The sequence below is a fragment of the Stegastes partitus genome, unplaced genomic scaffold, assembly GCF_000690725.1.
Source record: "Stegastes partitus isolate 25-593 unplaced genomic scaffold, Stegastes_partitus-1.0.2 Scaffold2049, whole genome shotgun sequence".
In the NCBI taxonomy this organism is placed as follows: Eukaryota; Metazoa; Chordata; class Actinopteri; family Pomacentridae; genus Stegastes; species Stegastes partitus.
Window position 1 is genome coordinate 59,239 of NW_007579780.1, and position 20,791 is coordinate 80,029.

Sequence of the window (20,791 nt, forward strand, 5' to 3'; positions counted from 1 at the left end):
CAGTGGTTAGCACCGTCGCCTCACAGCAAGAAGGTCGCCGGTTCGCGTCCCACTGTAGACACCTGGGATCTTTCTGCGTGGAGTCTCCATGTTCTCCCCGTGCAGCGTGGGTTCTCTCCAGGTTCTCCGGCTTCCTCCCACAGTCCAGAAACATGTTGAGGTTAATTGGTGATTCTAAATTGTCCGTAGGTGTGAATGTGAGTGTGCTTGGTTGTCTGTCTCTAAGTGTAGCCCTGTGATAGACTGGTTACCTGTCCAGGTGAACCTGCCTTCACCCTGAGTCAGCTGGGATAGACTCCAGCCCCCCATGACCCTCGTGAGGATTAAGGTGTAGAGATGATGGATGGATGCTTTGGAACACGGTAGAAACGATCAACATCATTATATTTTCTTCAAAACTCTCACTTTCAAGCAGTGTGACAAACTTGAGGACGTGGCATTTACAGGAAACATGTAGAACATCTCCAACACAGCGTCCCACCATCTGCTGGTTATTTTCCAGCCTGTTAAAAACTCAGCACAAAGCAAAACCAGGTTCTGAATAAGTTCGGGTTCGGCTGCTCTTTGACCAAACCCCTGACTGGCACAAGCTTCAAGGCTGCCGTCTGCGGCGCTAATCCAATTCCAAACCCGCGGATCCGATTCCACTTTCGCTTCGGGAGCTTCACGGAGCCGTGCGTCTGCTCACGTCACCTGACCGAACTCTACCCAAAGACCACAAACGCGTCCTGCAGCTCTCAGACAAAACACGGCGCGGAGCTCCCCTCCAGCGGGGGAATGTGCTGAGGCCGGGCCAAGCCGCCGGCCCCGCTGCCCAGAGAAAGGTGTTTTTGTCTGGACCGGGCTCCTCCTGACACCACGGTAACCGGAGCCTTTTATTGCACAAGTGCGAAACACTTCTCAGCTCCTTTATGAGCGGCCGTCTGAGCGGCGGAGGCCCACACACATCCACCGAGCAGCAGCAGCAGCGTGTGGAGAGGAGGTGGAAAAAAGCTGCAACTAAAAGTACGTTCATGATGATCAAAACCTGGAGAAGAGAACATTTAAAAGATCACATTTTGAGCAAAAACGCGACGACGCAGAGTTTAGATTTAGACATTATTTATGCGTCCTGTTGGTTTTACAGCTAACATGTTATAAAAACACCTCCTGAAATGGTGAAGGTTTAACAAAATGCAGCCTCTGACCCGTCGACATGGTCCTGTGGCCTCCTAACAAAAATCCTGTTAACGTGAAAGTCTGGCAGCAAGAGTGTCAAAAAAACACTAAAAAATGGTGGAAAATTGTTCAATCAAAGGACTGTAAAACAAACAAACAAACAAACAAACAAACAAACAGCAGTGAAAATAACATCTGTGGAGCAACGACACTTTTACTGGTTTAGTTTAATTTCATCGTCGGTGGAAGAACGGTTGATTATTTACTGAACGTTTTCTTTTAAACGACGCTGAAATTTCTGTGAAATAACGACATTTTTGCTGATTTAATGTAGTTTAAATGAAAACAACAACAAGTGTCATCTCACAGCTACATGCTGTCAAAGAACAAGTGACCGTTCATTCATATTAGTGATGCACGATATTAAAATTTCTGGCCGATACCGATATCCGATATTTAGGTTTCTGATATCACCGATGTCGATGTTCAATTTTTGTTCACACCGAAAAATGAATTGAAGCACTGTGAGAAAACTTCAGAAGACATTAGAACACACAGTCTTCTTTATGACAAAAGTAAAACATATTTAAACATATTTAACGTTAAAGGACCATTTAAGTGAAAACATCTGGGAAACAGCAGCGATATCAACTGTAGAGACGAAGGCGCTGATGTCAGACAGTCATCGGCTAAATCTGTTCATCAGACCGATACCGATATATCGGAAAAAACACCGATGTGGTCACCAATAAATTGTGCATCTCTAATAAATATACTTGTTTTTGATGTGATGTTATTTACAGTTGAAGCTGTTTTGTTACCGCTAACTAAACAATCTACTTGTAATTGTAACACAAAACAGAAAAAAAAATCAGTAAAACAAATAAACAAATAAATAAAATGTTGTTGTTTTGTTTTAAACTGTCATTAAAAGCTGTTAAAAATGTTATTTTTGTACATTTCCTGCTCTTATAAAGGCTTCTCGCGGCCCTCAGCTCCGTCAGACTGCATGTTTCAGGCTTTACACGACCTCGTCTTGACCCGACTTTCAGCCTCTGACCTTTAAACAAGCTCCTCGGTTCTCACATTTTTCACGACGAGAGCAGAAACGCAGAAGCTCGCAGGTTAAACACTACCATAACTACGATAATCGCTGACTGACACCGCCGGTCGTCTGCTCCCAGGCTCCGCAGAATAATAAAGAAATCCGAGCTAACGTAAATGGTGACCTGAGAGGGAGGCTCTGGCTTTTCTAAGCGACTGCGACAGACTGCGGTCCGGTATGTTCGGTATGTTCGTGGCCACTTTCTCCGCTTCGCCGCGGCTTCTCCTCTCCGAGCGTCAGCTGTTGCCACAGCTGTTGTTAATGCTGCGAGGTCAGCTGCTCTCCGAGAAAAACCTCAGAGCGAAGCCGAGCGACAGCAGCTCAGCACAGAGCCTGAGTGAGAAGCTTCAGGTCCGTCTGAGGCTCTGAAGCTCTGAAGAATGAGTAGAAGTCAATGAGGATGATGCTAAAAGTACCAGAAGTCTGTTAAAAGTGATCCTCTGACGGTCCAGACTAGTCAAAAGAACCTCAAACATCTGTGTGACCGGATTGAAATCTGCTAAAAACATCAAGTGGAGCTTTTGAACGCTACAGTTCTCCGTTGTTTTGTTGTAGTTCTTTTTCTTTTTGCGCCTTTATTAGGGTCCGAGCTCCACAGTAACAGTAACAGTCGGACTCTTTTGGAACTGCTGGGATTCTTCTTATTATTATTCTTTGGCTGACTTTAAAACCGCTAACTAGACGGCCTAAACATGCAGGAAGACTCACCAAAACCACCACTCACACCAGGACTGGTTAAAAAAATTTCATATTTTAAGGGAGTTGGACGTGTCAACGCCCAAATGGCTCCACAGCGCCCCCTTGAAAATTTCAACAGAGTCCCGTCGGAAGCACGTTTGGCCTCGAGCTACGACATTTGGTAGGTACAGAATATAGAGCAGGTCAGAACGAATAACAAAAACGCCAAGCTCTAAAATGCAACACGGCTCAACGGCGCCCCCTACAATATTTCAACAGAGTCCCTATGTTTCACATAGAACAACAACATTCACCACACATACGTAAACACTCCTGACGCACAAAAAAGTCCATCAGCGCGTTTCCGTAAACCCAACAGGAAATCCGCCATGTTGGAAAAACAGCGAGTATGCCGGGCCATTTCTGCTCATTTTTCCTAATTTTTGACCATCTTCACAATATCTCTCCTCCTACAGGGAAGGTCGTACACACCTGACATTTGGCGAGCACAAACTACAGGAGGTGGTGATTCAATGTTAGTAAAAGTCTGCAAAAGTCTGCAAAAGTCTGACGGCGTGGAAATGGCGCCCCCCCGGAATTTGGCCACAACGCCATAAAACACCAGAATACGAGACGTGCTGTGTAACTGGCCTGTACGAGCGCCAAATCTAAGCCAGAGCACGTTTCCACCACGGACAACACGCAAGCCGCCGCAACTCACCACTAAACAGGAAGTGACTCGTAACTATGTCGCATGTGCTCCAATCTGGCAACACGCCAGATCAGAGTCCAACCCGGAGCACGTCTCCACCAAACCCTGACATGCTGGAAGGCCGACAAGCGTCGGGCGAGGACCCGTCCATCACTGCTTACGGCTTTAATTTTACTTTCGTTTTTTTTCATTTCTTTTTTGACAGGATTGCAATTAGCATGCTTTTGAGCATTCGCCCTCAAACCGGGGGTTGGGACCTCCATGGGGGTCCCAAGGTAATTTCAGGGGGTTGCCAGATCATTTTAAATACATAAATAAAGAAAGCCAACATTCATCAGATACATGTGTATGAGGGCTGTCAAAAGTAAGAGTGTTTACTTCTTCCCACTCCTTTTTCGGACTTGATAACATGGTTTAATTATATTATTGTTCTTTTTTGCTCTTTTAAAATTATTTTCTTTTTTTTCCCTTTCATTTGTTTGAAATAAATTCATTCAATCAAAAGAAAATGAAGGTGTTAATGTAAAGAGATTAATCTGTGGGATTAACACATTAGTTTTAACGCATTAACGCATGACCAGCGACGTTTTTACTGATGAGATGTTAGGAATTCATATCGGGGGTCACAGACTGATGATACGTTGGAGGTCGTGGCTCAAACAGTTTGAGACCCGCTGGTCTAGAACACGGTAGAACCGATCAGGACCATTTAGAACATTAGATTGTCTTTAAAAGTCACACTTTCCAGCAGTGAGATAAAGTTGTTTGTTTGGAAAAATGTAGACAAAAAACAAACATGTCAACACAGAGTCTCACCTTCTTCTGTCATTTTTCAGCCTGTTGGTCACAGAAAACATCAGCATGAAGCAAAACGAGGTTCTGAATAAACCGGGTTTAGTTTAGTTCTATTATGCTTTTGTTTTTCTTTAATTCAGATTAAAAATGAGAGAAATCCTGTAATTCTTTGTTTGAATCTGAACCGTAGAAACTGTTTTCAACCATTTAAACGATTTGCTGTGATTTTACAGATTTTCCCAGTTTTGTTAAATTCTGGATGTCGAGTAAAATCACAGAAAAATACGTTGATTTATATGTTGACTGTAAAACAAACAAAAAACAAAACAGAATTCTGTATTTTTACTACTTTTAATCTGTTTATCTACAAAGTTTAACCACAAAAATATTATTTTACTCTTTTTAAATCAGCAAAAAATCTTATTTTACAGACGTATGACATCATTTAAACAAATATATAATGGACTAATAAATAGCAGATCATTTATCTAACAGTTGTTTTACTGATTCGCCTGGTTTTTGGATGATAATAAATATAATATCTCATAAAATCACAGAAAGAAGTTGAGAACTGTAAAATCTTTACATTAAAAATCTGCATTTTTACACATTTGAGCCTCAAACTGGACAATTTTTACTGGATTTAAATTAGAAAATATATTATTTTTCATTATTTGGAACGACAAAGATGTACGACTCATAAATGATGAACCAGTTTTAACTGTTATTTTACTGTTTAATTAAATTAGAGGAAATATCTAGTAAAATAATTTACATGAGAATGCTCATAAAACAGCCCAAAACTGTAAAAAATAAAAAATAAAATAAAAATAAATAAATATCCACATCAAAAAAATCTGTATTTTACACCTAGATTTTATTTTTTTTTTATTTTTTTAGTTTATGCAAAAATTAGCTTAAAAAAATACAATAATTTCACTGATATATTTTTGCTGTAGTTTTCCAGATGTTTTATTTATTCCGGATCTTTCCAGTCCGTCTCCATGTTTACACGTTCCACAACAAGTCAGACACTGAATGAGGTCATTTAGTGTAAAAGCTGTGATATGACACAATCTGCTCATCAGCGTTTATCACTGAGCAGCTCACTGCAGTAACAACGAGATCCTAGGACGTTTGTCTCCTGCTTTCTGGGACATAAATCAGACTTTTAGATCAACGTTAAACCCCTGACAGGTGAACGACGCTGATGATAAATGTTAAAGCAGGCGCGAACAAAGAGAGTATTTTTGAACTGTGTTTGTGCGTTTTGAGGCGTCCATCGTAGTGCAGCCTGTTTGTGACGCCTGTATCTCCATCCATCATCTCTACACCTTAATCCTCACCAGGGTCTTGGGGGGCTGGAGTCCATCCCAGCTGACTCAGGGTGAAGGCAGGAGAAGCGTAACCGCCGACTCCAGCTGGTTCAGTTACTCAGAATCCTTCATTTATTGGGAATCTCTGCTGATCCTGGTCAGTCAACAGAAACAGGAAGCATAGGTGCTGATATTCTGGCTGACAGACTGAGTTCATGTTGTTAATGTTTATGAATCTCTACGGTGCTAATGGATCCTTCAGGACATCTGGATCTCCCACCTCGTCCGTCAGACCTGATGAAGCCTCTTGGGTGAAACATCTTCAAGGAACTCAAGCAGGTCCAGTTGCTACGATTAATCGACCAGAATCTACGGTTTGTATTAGTCGGTAAAGACAAACACTGAGAGCAGCATGTAGCAGAAGTCACGTCTCAACGCTGACGAGCTGAAATGAACTTTCAGGTTTTTTAGTTGAACAGTTTCCTCGAAGCATCGTCCTTCATTTCTTTTTAGACACCTCAGAGTCCAGATCAGACAAACCAGATGATTCATAAAGACCTCAGACGTCTAAATCTCAGGTTTGATCAAACTGTGACTCTGCTGCCACCTGGTGGACAACAGCAGGTAACAACATCCTAACTAAATGATGTTTGAAATCCTAACTGTTCATTTGTGAAGCTTCCTCACATAAACACGTCTTGTCCTGAACGAGGTTCAGTTAGAGACACTTTCAGTCTAACAGTTGATTTAAATGGTTGTTTTAATGATTTCCTGTGAATAATAATCATCTTGTTTATTTCTGGGACATTAGATCAGATGATCATCAGCTGTGACAGGAGACAGTTTGTTCTCTGATCGTCTGTAAAACTGTTTTGTTCTTCACACTTTACTGGTATTTTACAGATTCTCCTGAGACGTTAAAGACAACTAGAAAAATCACCAGAAGGTATTCATTTACAAAAAAAAAGAAAAGATCGTAAAGTTTATACTTCTACAAATAGTAATTCATCCTTTGATTAAAAAATTACACAATTTTTTTATTTAAATCTGCAAAAAATATCAGTACGTCACAGATATTTGCTGTAATTTTAGGAAAAATCATGTTTAATATTTTTTTATTATTATTATTTTTTATATTATGTTATTTCACAGGGTTTTCCTGATTTGTAATAATTATAAAACATATCTTGTAGAATCACAGAATGAGGTATTATTGTACATGTCATCCATTAAACACTGTAAATAATGTCCAAATCTATTTTATTTTATTTTATTTTTTATAAACAGCAATATTTTTTTCGCAGCATTTTAATGTAAAATTTAACTATTTTTATTATTTAAATAAGAAAAAAATCACTATTTTATTTAAAAGAAAACAAATGTGTATAATAAGGAATGAACACTTGTAAAGGCTGTTGTCTCACAGATTCCTCCTGGTTTGTTTAATTATATATATTTTTTAAATATCAAGTAAAATGAATGTGCTTCTGGCACCTTTGCTGCCACATCTGTTTTACTTTTCTTTTTTGTTTTTTTGGAAGCTGTGATTCTGTGTGATCCGGATCAGAACAAACACGTGGAAGCCGAGGCTCACATGCTCATAAAGCCTTTATGGGTGCTGGTGCTGTTTACTTCTGCCGTGTGGGTTCCAAGCAGCTGTTTCCTCCTCTGGTGTTTGAGGCCCGACTGGTGGACGGTGGGAGGTGGTTTATGGCGCGGTCCGGTCCACTTTGGTGCAACGCTGGACGGTCACGGACTAAAGACTGAAGCGTTCCCTCGACCTGCAACACGGCAGCAGAGAAACAGCAGCAGGTGAAGATGTCGAGCCTCCTCTGTGTGTGCTGACGTCCCAGTCGAGGCTTTTTGCTTCCCATCAGTCAATATTTAATATCTGCTGATACCGAGTCCTGATCTGATACCATTTTCCAGGATAACACACATTTCAGAAGCATAAAAGTTCCTCAGAATCAATCCAATAACCGACAACTGAACTGTTTTGTAACGCCTTCAAAAAAAACTGCAACACAAGCTCCAAAAAAACAAAAAAAATCCCGTATGCGCTACATACATGTCCGTAAATGCATCATAGATCAGCTGTAGTACCTGATTGTTCCACCAGGTGGCGCCTCTCACTGTTTAATTCTGTAGAGACCAGAGGAGGCGTCACTCAGACTACAGTTCATGTTGGCAGCAGAGAGCATTGTGGGGGTTTAGCTGGTAAAGGGGCACCATGACAAAGACTACTGTGGTGATTTATGACTTTTGGCTAGCTCCTGTTCCACAACTACATGGCTAATTGCTAATTGTTGGTCCTGCTCCTCTTTCACTGTGGTTTGACCTGAAGTTGACTGTTAATCAACAAGTCCTGCAAGAAGTTATTTCTTCTATTGTCAAATGAAAACAATTATATTTCTGCATCCCAGCTGTTCTTCAATGTTCTGTAGATGTTCAGGAGCTCACACCTCAAAGTGTCAGAGCAAGATGGAGAAGACTTGTATTCTGTTTTTCTGCTTTCGTAGTTCAGGTTTGAAATCACGTGTTTTTAAAGGAATGTCAGTGAGCTCTGACTCCAGGTTTCTAGATTTCCTCTGAGATAAACTCGTCTCCTCGTCGAATGCGCTGAAGTATATTAGTTATATTTTTACTTTCGCTTTCAGAAACTCACAGAAGGTTGAAACTAACGATACTGAACTGGTCGCGTGGTTTGAAACCGGTACCTGCAGGAGGCTCTTGACGGTTATCTGCAGGTCCTCCTGGTTCAAACACAGCTTCAGCTCCTTTGGGTGGCCCTCGGCGTCCTCATCGGTCACATTCATCTGCTGCAGCTTCCCACTCAGTCTGAAAAACGACAGCAGCGAAGACAATGAAAACAACAAAGACGAGGACGACGAAGAAGACAAAGCAGACGATGACAGAGAAGAAGATGAAGAAGAAGAAGAGCTACAGACGACAAAGACAATAAAGACGAAGACGAAGAAAATGAAGAAGTTGACGACAAACAGGAAGATATCAGGACGAAGAACATGAAGAAGGATTTGTCAACGAAGAAGTCGACAAAGAAGAAGTCAAAGAAGTTTAAAACTAAGAAGGTGGAGAAGAAGAAAACAAAGAAAGAGAAGAAGGAGATGACAATGAGGAAGAAGACAACGAAGAGGAAGACGATGAAGACAAAGAAATCAAAGAGGAAGACGAAGAAAATGAAAAGTCGACAACAAGTAAGACGATGAGGACGAAGAAGAGGAAGAGGAAGAGCAGGACGAAGACCTCTGTGGGTCTGAGGATGACCTCCATTCCTGGATTGAGTCCATCAGCTGAGCTCTGATTTCTTCTCCTTTGGGACTGGACAGAACATCGGAGACGCTGAAGCCTGGAAACAGACTCATGAGCATCGGAGGAACCTGCACAGACGAACAAACACAGTTACCTCCCGTCTGCTGCGATAAACGTCCATCACATGAACAGTTTCTGTAAGTCTTGTTTTTGCTGTTTGCCTCATGTTTCACTGCAACATAAACACTGATGGAGAGAAGTCAGAGAGTCTTCTGTCAGCTAGAACCATTAAAGACAGAAAAACAAAAAAGTGTCACTGAAACTGGAAAAACAATAAATGCTGCAGATGTTTAACTGCTTCCAGCCTCTAGAAACTCTACAAACAAAGTGAAACATGTCTGGAAGCTGCTGGCAGGTTTTTAAGGTTTCACGGGTTGAAAGAGAATTAAATAAGAAATGTTTATTTATTTGTGCCTTTTTTTCACCTGCAGTCCGACTCTTAGTCTTGAGCTTGAATATTTTAATCCTGGATGTGCAAACATTTGGTTCCTCGTTGTTGCTGTTATTGTTTTTGTTGTTGTTGTTATTATGTTGCTGTTATTGTTGTTTTATTGTTATTATTGTTGTTATTATGTTAATGTTATTGTTGTTGTTTTTGCTAGTGTTGTTGTCATTTTTGTTCTTGTTGTTTTTATTTTGCTGTTGTTGGTTTGTTATTTGTTATTATTGTTGTTGTTATTGTTTCTGCTGTTGTTGTTTTTATTGTTATTGTTGTTTTTGTTGTTATTATGTTGGTCTTGTTGTTATTATTGTTGTTATTATGTTAATGTTATTGTTGTTGTTTTTGCTAGTGTTGTTGTCATTTTTGTTCTTGTTGTTTTTATTTTGCTGTTGTTGGTTTGTTATTTGTTATTATTGTTGTTGTTATTGTTTCTGCTGTTGTTGTTTTGGTTTTTATTATTATTGTTGTTTCTGCTGTTGTTTTTATCGTTATTGTTGTTATTATTGTTATTAATTTGCTGTTAATGTTCTTGTTGTATTTATTGTTATTGTTGTTTTTATTGTTATTATGTTGCTCTTGTTGTTATTATTGTTGTTGTTGTTCTTGTTTTTATTGTTGTAATTTTTGTTGTTGCTGTTATTGTTTTAATTGTTATAATTACTGTTTATTATTGTTTTTGTTGTTATTATGTTGCTGTTATTGTTGTTATTATTATTGTTGTTGTGTTTGTTGTTATTGTTTTAATTGTTATGATTATTGTTGTTATTGTTGCTGTTGCTGTTGTTGCCATTATTATTTTGTTGTTGTTGTTGTTGTTGTTTTGTTATGATTGTTGTTGTTATTATTGCCATTATTATGTTGTTGTTGCTGTTGCTGTTGCTGTTGTTGTTGTTGTTGTTGTTGTTGTTGTTGTTGTTGTTGTTGTGAAACCCTGTATTTTAAACGTGTCCGTGGGTCTCAGGGTTCAGAGGGTTGATGACGAACGAGAAGCTGAACTAAACACAAATGTGCGTCTCACTGAATCAACTCTTCAGCGTCTAACATCAGCCGAGGGCGAAGCTCAGACCTCCTGGCTGTCGGGGTCCAGGACCAGCATGCAGATGAAGTCCTGCCTGGCTGACGTCCAGCTCATCAGCTTCCTGAAGGCCTTAGACCTGCTCTCGTAGTAGCGGCCGACCGCCGGGTTGTAGCGGATGGCAGCAGAGAACATGTCGGCCGCCTCCTGGAAGCGTCTGCAGACACAGAGACGGCTTCAGATAGTGTTTAATCTCATACATCACTACATTTAATATTTAGAAAAATCAACTTAAACATCTCTGATTGCCTGAATGTTTTATTGCAAAAAATATGAACAAGAATAAAGACATTTCTGAAATCTTCGCTTGATACAGACGCATCTCAGAAAATTAGAAATATGGTGGAAGAAGCTCAATATTTAGCCTCAGACACTGTTTAAAATGTTAGAATATTTCAGAAATCCCCTCCTTTTCAGATTTGAAATATTCTAATAATTTGAGATGGATTTGGGGGATTCGGGAGCTGTAAGCCGTTATCATCAAAGTTAAAACGAATAAAGGATTGAAGTTCATGTGTGATGAGTCCAGAATATACGTTGTTCTCACTTTGTGCAACTTCTGGTGAAAAATATTGAACTTTTTCCACCTCATTTGAATTATACGAGACGCACTTGTACCTGAAACACTTTGAGATTAAATAATAATATTGAAAAAATACATAAAATAATTTTTAAAAATCATAGCTTCAGTTCTAAAAGTTGAATGAAAACATATTTTGTATTTTTATTAAAATAATCACTTCTTTGGTCCAACTTTATATTTTAAAAAATCTTTGTTAGTTGCTTTTCAAATGATATTATTTTATCTTAAATCAGTAAATTTCCCCCCAAAAAAAGTTTCTGCACAACCCGCTCTGATTTGTCTGTTTTTTTATGGCATTAAATCTGAATATTAATAAAGATATTTGAGAGATTTTAGCTGCATTAAAACCATTTTTTGTCTGAGAACCATCAGACTATTTGCCAGTATTTTCTGCAACTTGTCAAATCTGCTCCATCGACTGTAAACTTTCCACAAAAAGCAGTTTTATCTTAATTTTTTTGTACTTATTTTGTTCATATTTGAGCTCACCCACATCCAGACATTATTTAATCTACATGTCTGATCTCACAGATTCTGAATCAGTGACACGATGAGAACTAAACGTGAACATTTCAGGTTTTTATATTTAATCTTTCTTGAGGTGTTGTTGCTGAAACGGACTCAACTCTGAATGTGAGAAAAAACCTCCTGAAAGTGGGTCAACAAAGTGTTTCATTTACGAAGCTAAAATGTGAAAAACATCTTTATGAAAATCCGTATTTTTTGCTATAAAAGTGTCGCGGTTCTGACCCGTCCTGGAAACAGAGGCGGCCCAGAGTGTTGTGGACGACGGCGAGTCGGAGTCGGACCGCCGGGTCGTCGGGTGCCAGCATCTCCTCGGCCTGCTGGTAGTCGGCCAGAGCAAAGCACCAGTCGCCCTGTTTGAAGAAACAGTCTGACACACAAAGAAAGAAAACGAATAAATACGACACAGATCAGAGTTTGATTCAATGATTGGAGCTGAAGAGCTTCACTCTGGTTTTAATTTCCAAACGAGCTGCTTCAGACGATGTTTAGCCGTTTCTTTCTTTGGATCATCAACCATCAGTCAGACAAAATTACAAAACTAAATCAATAAAAGAATAACAAAATAAAAGTGGAAATTAAAAAGAAGAATAAATAAATAATGTGGCGATATAAAGCAATATTAATCAAAATAGAATCCATAAAAGAAAAGGCTAAAAAATAAATAAATAAATAAAAACGAATAAAGACAAATAAATAAAATAATAATGTTTTTTATATTTTAATTTTTGTAATTTTTTAAATTTTTAATAATGTTAATGGAAATATGCGCACATTTTTTTGCTTATATTTCCTTTACCTTTCAAAGTGCCATTTTTTTTTATTTAAAAATGAAATAAAAATGAAAAATAAATTATAAATAAACAAAAAACAACAATAATAATAACATTAATAAATGAATAAATAATTTTAAAAATAAATAAATGAACTATAAATAAATAAATAAAAAACAATAAATAAATAAATAAATGAACAAATAAATTACTATTATTATTTTATTTGTCTTTATATTTCTACTTTTATTAGCCTTTTCTTTTCATTTTGCCTCATTATTTATTTTTTATTTTATTTATTCTTCTTTTTATTTCCACTTTTAGTTTATTATTACTCCATACCTAACCCCATAGAAATAAAGTTAGAAATGAAAGAACTGAAGAAAAACCGACATAAATCGATCAGGATTCATAAAAGCGAGACAGAATTCCTTCTTTTTTTTCTTTGTTTGTAACCAAATGAATCAATAATCTGAAACTGCACCATAAAGAAGATAAAAGGTTTTTAAAAAATGATTAAATAAAACACTAATATGAAGAGAAGACGAATAAAAAAGGCAAAAATGAATAAATATTTGGAGAAATAAAGACGTAAAAACACCATCTGGACGTGTTGATATTACAGAGAGACTTTCAGAGGAGGAGGAAACTCTCGGTGCCGTTAACGAGGATTTATGGTGGAGAGATAAGAGCCAGACTCTGAGGTTTGTTTCTGCCCTTTGAAGCTTCTCCAGACTCTGACGGACCTCCAGGTGGGCCACAGATCCTCACCTCCTCTGTTCAGGTAGAGTCCCGGCCGGCTCTTCTCCTCCTCGATGGCCTTGTTGAGCAGCAGAGCGGCCTCCGAGTAAAGACCTCGGCCGAAGCACTGGACGGCAAAGTCGTTGTAGGTGAGGACCAGCTGGAGCTCCGCCTCCCGACGAACGGCCTCCTTCCCCTGACCTCTGACCTCCTCCTGATCCTCCTCCTCCTCGTCGCTCAGCTCTGCAGCCTGAACCAGGTCCTCGATGGCGGCTGTGAAGTCCTTCAGACGTCGGTACAGAATCCCTCTGAAGGAAACACAACACATTTTAATTCACGTCTCAGAACATCGCAGGGCCTTGAGCTTAATATTTAAATTAGGAAAGTACATTATAATTGTTATTATTACTATTTATGTATTCATTTATTTTACAAGGTCTTTTCCTTTATACTTCTTTCTGTCGGTTAAACATCTTTTTGATTCATATGCAGTTGTTACAGGACCCTGGGTTTTGTGGATCTGTGGACTTGTGATCACTGTGTGGGCCGATGGGCTGTGGAGGTCCAGCTGAGGACGGAGCTCCAGAACCACGCCAGCCATGATCGCCCTGGAGCTCCAGACCTGCTCTCAGCCTGGTTCTTCCCGCCTCCAGTCACACCTGATTGGACCACCACCACTCCTCCTCCACCCCAGCAGTCACCACACCTGGCTGTAGAACCAACCAGCCGCCTCTCAGTCGGGGCTGGATGGGATTCAGAGTGAACAGTTCTGGTGACGCTCGGTTTGTATCTTTTGCGCTTTAACTTCTGTTGGCAGCTGCTAGCTCGGTGGGGGACTTTCGTACAGACGGACTCCTGTTAGCAGCTTCGTGAGGAAGTTCCTCGTGTCCTGTGTCTTCGTATTGTGTGTTTAGAGGCACCAGTTTGCTTTAGTTCCTTTTGTCGTGTGTGGACGCTGCTGTTTGGTTTCAGGTTGACTAAAGAGTTTAGTTTAGTTTGCTAGCTTCTGACACTCTGTCAGCCTTCGTTTGGTTCTTTTGATTTTTATCCACCAGCTTCGTTTGTATCGTCACCGTTCTGTTGTGTTCCTTTACTGAGCAATAAGCTGCATCACCTGAACCATGTCCAGGAGGCTGGATCGTAACACGGTCCAATAAAGCAGAATCACATTTACTTCAATTAAAATAAAGTGGAAAGCTGTGACTGAAGCACATGTTCTGATGGTAACTGGATTACTGAGGACAGACTCAGTGAGCTGCACTACTCATCAGACTCCTGCAGTCCAGAAACCTGCAGGTTTTTATCGGACTTCTGCCTCAGTGCAGCTCCTCTGCTCACCTGAACAGGTAGAGTCGGGCGTCCTGAGGGCTGCTCTCCAGAGCCACGTTGATCATGCAGAGGGCTTCGGGCAGCCGGCCGCTCACGGTTCTGTCCACGGCCTCCAGTCGGGCCTCCTCGCTGGCTTCACGCAGCTGCTGCAGCAGAACTCGAGCCGCCAAACACGAAGGGTCCAACGCCAACGCCGCCGTCACGTCCTGATGGCAGCGAGACGTCTGGACGGAGGAGAAAACACTGATAGCTGACGGAGCATATTAAAAATAACAATAAAAAACATCTCGTATCATCCGTCTGCACCTCTGGTTGGCAGCAAACGTTTTGATCATGAACTCTGAGGTTTTAGATCAACATCTGAGGAAGTGTTAAAGATAAAAACCTGAAATGTTCTCTGTTATCTCTCATCACGTCACCGATTCAGAATCTGTGATATCTGACAAACAGCTCAAATAAAATCAGATTATATTATAATTGAAATGTGCCCCGAAAAAAACTACAGCGACCAAAAAAATCCCCAATCTTTAACAAAAAACCCCCCAAAAATAAAGAATAGAACTAATAGAATAAATAAATGTAAGACACTAAAAAAAGAAAAAGTAAAAATTTTTATTTTACTTTTAAAAAGTGTAATTAAAGTTTCACAACTGATTACACACGTATGACAAATTGTACCGTAAAAATTAATTATTTTGTAAATAAAAAAGCGGTTCTCAGAGAAAAATACAGATTTTTTAATACAGGAAAAAATGTACCAATGTCTATATTTCTTTATTTATCGGTGTGCATCTCGTGCTGTAACAACCACATTTCCTCTTGGGGATTCATAAAGTATTTCTATCTATTTATTTTATGCTTTGAAACTTTCAGGCCAATCAGAGATAGTGGAGCAGAAACTGTTCCAAAACTGGATGATCTCAGATGGAACAACCATCCCGAATCATCTTTAGTGTCTAAATAACTTCATTTTATGTGTTTCTATAATTTCAGGAATACGTTTTATTCCATGGTGTTGATTTCTTTGAAAATGTTTTGATTTAAAAGTGATTCAAACTGTGTTAAAGACTTAAATTGATTCCAGTCCTGATATCAGCACCAGTCCAGCCGGTCCCAGGACTGTGGATCTTCATATTCGGGTTCATCCCAGCGCTGTGTTAGTGTGCAGACTGTGTGTCACCTGCTGAAGCCGTTTGTGCAGTCGGGCTCGGAGGACGTGAAGCTCAGCGGTGGGACTTCCTGACGTCATCCAGCCGTCGAGCAGCTTCAGGCAGTCGGAGTGACGACCTGCAGCCGTCAGACAGGCCAGGCTGGGATTCAAGGAGGAGACACGTTCAGCTGTACAGATCACGTTCAAGCTCTCGACTACTTGTTTCGCCCTCGTGTGAGTCAAAGCTGCTGTCATTTAAATCCATGTATCCAACAGCCACAGAAGCTACGACACGTTTGCAGGATGATGTTAGTTAATGACTCGCAGGTTTCTGACCTTCTGACTTGGTAAACTCTGCAGTCGGGCTTCACCTCAGCAGCTTTGCTAAACGCCTCCAGGGCTTCGAGGAACAGACCTCCATCGAACAAACACTGACCCTGAAGACACGAAAACACAAGACCAGCAATAAAACGTCTTCTGTTTGAGACTTTTACGAAGGCTGACGTGTAACCAGCAGCAAAAAAACATCTGTGTGACGAGTTCTAGGTGTTGGACGGAAGTATAAACGTCCATCCATCATCTATACACCACTCAATCCTCACCAGGGGGGCGGAGCCTATCCCAGCTGACTCAGGGTGAAGGCAGGTTCACCTGGACAGGTAACCAGTCTATCACAGGGCTACACTTAGAGACAGACAACCAAGCACACTCACATTCACACCTACGGACAATTTAGAATCACCAATTAACCTCAGCACGTTTCTGGACTGTGGGAGGAAGCCGGAGAACCCGGAGAGAACCCACGCTGCACGGGGAGAACATGGAGACTCCATGACGTGAACTTTGCTCACCACTGATCCACCTGCAGCCCACATTAATGCTCCCAAGAACATTTAGTAAACTCACCACGAGGTGGACGTTAACCAGATTATTTCTGATAATCGGTGCAGCAGCAGAATGAAGACGAACCACAAGATGATAAATGATGTTGAATAAACATCAGATCTTTGTTGAAAACAGAAATTAGATTTGCTTCAGTCACAATAAATCACATTTCATTTTACTGAACTGAATGAATCATATTTATTTTCCTTTCAAATTAAATTTACTTTTTAAGTAATTAATTAATTATATATTTTTTCCTTTAACACTTTTTTTCCCCTTAGTTTAATAAATAAAACATATTTTTCTTTCACACAATCATTTCTGGTTCCTGATGTAATAAACCAGTTTGACTCTTTGTTTACATGTTTTTCTTTTTCCCCTTTTTTTCTTCTACTTAATTGAATAAATCACATTTACTCCACTTCAACACACTATTTTCTTTTACTCTATTTAGTCAATTATGTTCATTTACACATTTTGTTCTTTGACTTAAATCACATTTATTTATCTTTTGCAAATGAGTTACTTCATGTAATAAACAAATATATTGAATTAGATTTAGTGGATTTAATTCTACGAATAACCAGATGAACAATAAAGAACATCGACTCGTGTGTCCGTTTGACTTTTAGAGCCACAAATTAAAACGACATTTTGTTTTTTAAATCATAAACACAAAAACATCCTGATTCACTTGGACTAAAGAAAGAAATGTAAGAATTTAAAAATTCAAATATCCTCCTGTGTGTCTCGTTCTGACTGACAGAAGTGATTCATGAGAACATTTCCACGTGTTGTCGACTGTTTCAGGATCACAGAAACAGATTTTCACGACAAGCTCCTCTGCTCGAGTGTTTCTCCTCTGAGTCGGACGAACAGAGCTTCGTACCTGCAGGTAGTAGATGAAGGCCAGGCGGCGGCTGAAAGCTCCGGGCTGCAGGATCCAGGCCCGTTTGTAGGAAGCTGCTGCTGACTGGAAGTCACAGAGCTGCAGGTAGGCCTCGGCCCGGCTCACGTACAGCTGGGTCTGGAGCAAACGCAACAAACGTGGACGTTAAGTCAAGAAACAGACGTCAGCTTCATGTCACGTCTTCAGGATCAGAACCGGCTTCAGAACCACAGGTGGTGAAGAAACAAGACCACCGTGTTTCTGTGAAGCTCATTGTTAACCACATGAAGCAGCAGCCGGTTCTGATGGTTCTGCTCCGTTCAGCACCTGCTCCGGCTGCAGATTGAGCGCTTTGGTGAAGCAGACCGCGGCCTTCTCATACTGACGCCTTCCCATCGCCTCGGTTCCGCTTCTGTAGCTGCAAACGACAAACGTCAGGAGGTCGGTGCAGGTTTTCAACAAGAGATGCTTCACTTCTGCTTTGACCAGAACACAAACAGCTGAAATAAGAACGTGAGATCTTCCTGATTACAGAATAAGAACGTGTAACGAGGTTAGAGCTAAATTAAGAAGGATTATTTGACATTTTGATTCTATATTTCATCAATTTATTGTCTATTTATTGTTTATTATTTATAGTCAGAGTTCGATGTTTGTTGTCTCTATCCTGTTCATAGCTAGATTCTATCTTTTCTATTTCTATACTTTTTTCTGTGTTCGTTTTGCACCTTCAGTCCTCCACGTGGCCTTTTGATTAGAAACAACAAAAGCAGCACGTTGCTGTTTCTGTGTTTCTTCTACCTCGATGTGACTGTTTTTTAAAAGCTGAACACGCAATCTGTAAAACCACAACAAAATGGTTCATTTCAAAGGGAAGCAGAAGGATTTTGCCTGATTAGACATGAAAATACCTTCAGTTTCATTTCCTGAAACCAACAGAATCAAGTCAGTAAAGCTGATCTAGATCCAAGATGAACTCCAACACATGTGAACCTGATTCAGGACTTCTGGTTTAGGTGACAGGTGTTGTTTTTAAACGTAAAAAGAGAGAAAATGTATTTAACATCATATAAAAGCCTATCATGAAGACCAACAGATATTTTATTCTTTCTTGTGGATCCTGAAGGACCTTCTACGTACGGCAACATGAAGGTCCTGAACAGGGTTAAAATAAAACCCACTCGTGTTTGTCTGTTTGCTGACGGTGAGGCTAATCGTTCATTCGTGACTCTCACTGTTCTGCAGCCTTGCTCTGGACGATGACGTTCCTCTGAAGTTCTGGTCGTTGCTGCCGTTTCTCTGCAGGCGGCAGAAAGATTCTTCTGGAGCCGAAGAGCTGCTTGAAGGCGCTTTTTCTTCTGGCTTCTTCCAGCTCCTCATCTGATACGACGGTGGAGAACAAACTCTGCTCTGCTGTCTGCCGATGGACAAAGATTTCACGTGTAAAAACCAAAACGCTCTTCAAGAGAGAACAAACTGTTTTATCTGGACTCTATGAAACGAACACGGTACTTATTGAAAACATGGTGGATTTTTTATTCCAGCTTCTACTACGTCTGAATGATTTGGTGACAACACATTAATACAAATGTGATTTGATTGATGATATAATCAGCTTCGGTTTAATATTTACTGTGTAGTAATTGAAAACACATTTTAAAGACAAAGGCAGAGCGACACAACCTCTGCAGTTAAGACAAGCTGGTAAGAAATAAAAATTATCAATGAAAAACGTCAGAACGTCTGTGCACCAATTTGTTGTTGTCCTTTCTGAGGAGGATTCAGTCGACTGATTTCCTACTGTGAAGCTTTTATACACACAAAAAAATACTATTTAGCTTTAAAGTCATTCAAATACTGTGAGATGATACAATTTTTAATTATTTTCCAGTTAATATTTCACACAGGTGTAGTCATTCTGATGTAAACTTCCAGCTAAAACCTTATTTCTATCATTAAAACCTTTTAAATTCCTTCACGTTGACCTTTGTAGCATTATTTAACCTGTTTATTTAGTTTAGCCTGTCACCAAATAGCTTTGACTTATAGCTAGCTACATTTTCCTTCTGTTTTCTAATCTCTTATGAACCTTTTTGTCATTTGCCTCCTCAGAAATGTCCATTCTGTCGCTGTAATAGCTGCTTGATGTTGTTTTAATGACATTTTTCCTATTTATTTTCACATTTGAAGCATTTTTAAGGTTACTGGCTAAATCTGAGTGTCGCCTTGGAAATTAAGTTTTAGCTTTTATTTTCTTATCAAAGACAATCCACTTTGAACTAGAGGTTCTCACATTCTCTTTCTATCATTAAAAATCTTTTCAATTTTAACTCTGTAGTTTAATTTAGCGCAGGTTTGTTTAACTTTTCTTGCTAACACACAGCTTTAACTTCTAGCTAGCTACATTTTCTTCTATTCTTTAATAATCTACTCACCTTGTCGTCACTCTTGTCCTCAGAAGTGTCCATTGAGTCGCTGAAATAGCTGTTTTACAAACTCTTAAGAACTTTTGATTGAGTTATTTTCACTTTTCTGCTCTTTCTGCTGGCGTTAAAAATCTGACTGTCACCATGGAAACCAACCTGAACGCAACGAGAGGCTTTTATTTTCTTAACAAAGATGATTTACTCCCAACAGGATGCTCATCTGTTTTCACTTCCGGAACCGTTTCCACTTCGCCCGAAAAAATAAAAAAACAACAACTTTAAACTGTAATATTTAACGTCTACAGATGCTACCAGTGTGTAGCTTAACTTAAAAAAATAAAAAGATGTAATCGACGACGAGCTTTGCTGAATTAGTGAACATTCGTAACTCTTTGCTAACAGCTAGCTAGCTAAGTTAGCCAGCTAGCTAGCTCTCTGTGACAGAGGTGAGTCCTAAACTGTCTCCCAAGGCCAGATGTTGCGGTGCCAAACCGGCACATCTGCTGTTTGAAAGAGTTCTGACGTTTAAATCACTTAATTCAACAATGTGTGTACAGTTCAGCAGGCTGCCGCCACAGCGCCCCCTACCGACCCGGAGGACCCGGAGATTTATCTCAACCAAAATCCTACTTTATGTCAAAGTTTTTCCGGTATTGAAGGCTTATTCCACCCAAAATGTGCTTAATTATAAACGAGTTAATATTTCAAATGTCAATTAGACCTAAAACACAACTTTTTCTGCAACTATTCACAGTTTTAAAGATTTATTCAACCACAAATATGACTTTCTGTCCAAGTACACATAGTTTCAAAGATTTATTTCATCCATGTTCTGGTTTTAGATGTTTATTCCACCCAATATACTGTTTTCTGTCAAAG

The 20,791-nt window shown here is 39.6% G+C and overlaps 1 protein-coding gene across 1 annotated transcript; it reads right to left on the reverse strand.

The window, feature by feature from the left end:
- Positions 1–7,392: 7,392 nt before the first annotated feature.
- Positions 7,393–19,608, reverse strand: LOC103373709 (tetratricopeptide repeat protein 16). Its single transcript, XM_008303670.1, has 13 exons — positions 19,576–19,608; positions 18,722–18,903; positions 17,814–17,904; positions 17,487–17,624; positions 16,049–16,149; positions 15,743–15,872; positions 14,572–14,786; positions 13,264–13,541; positions 11,945–12,089; positions 10,603–10,768; positions 9,029–9,162; positions 8,482–8,602; positions 7,393–7,545 (listed from the first exon to the last, which is right to left on the reverse strand). Exons 1-13 carry the CDS (start codon positions 19,606–19,608, stop codon positions 7,393–7,395), a joined length of 1,887 nt encoding a protein of 628 aa, XP_008301892.1.
- Between the last annotated feature and the right edge of the window lie 1,183 nt (positions 19,609–20,791).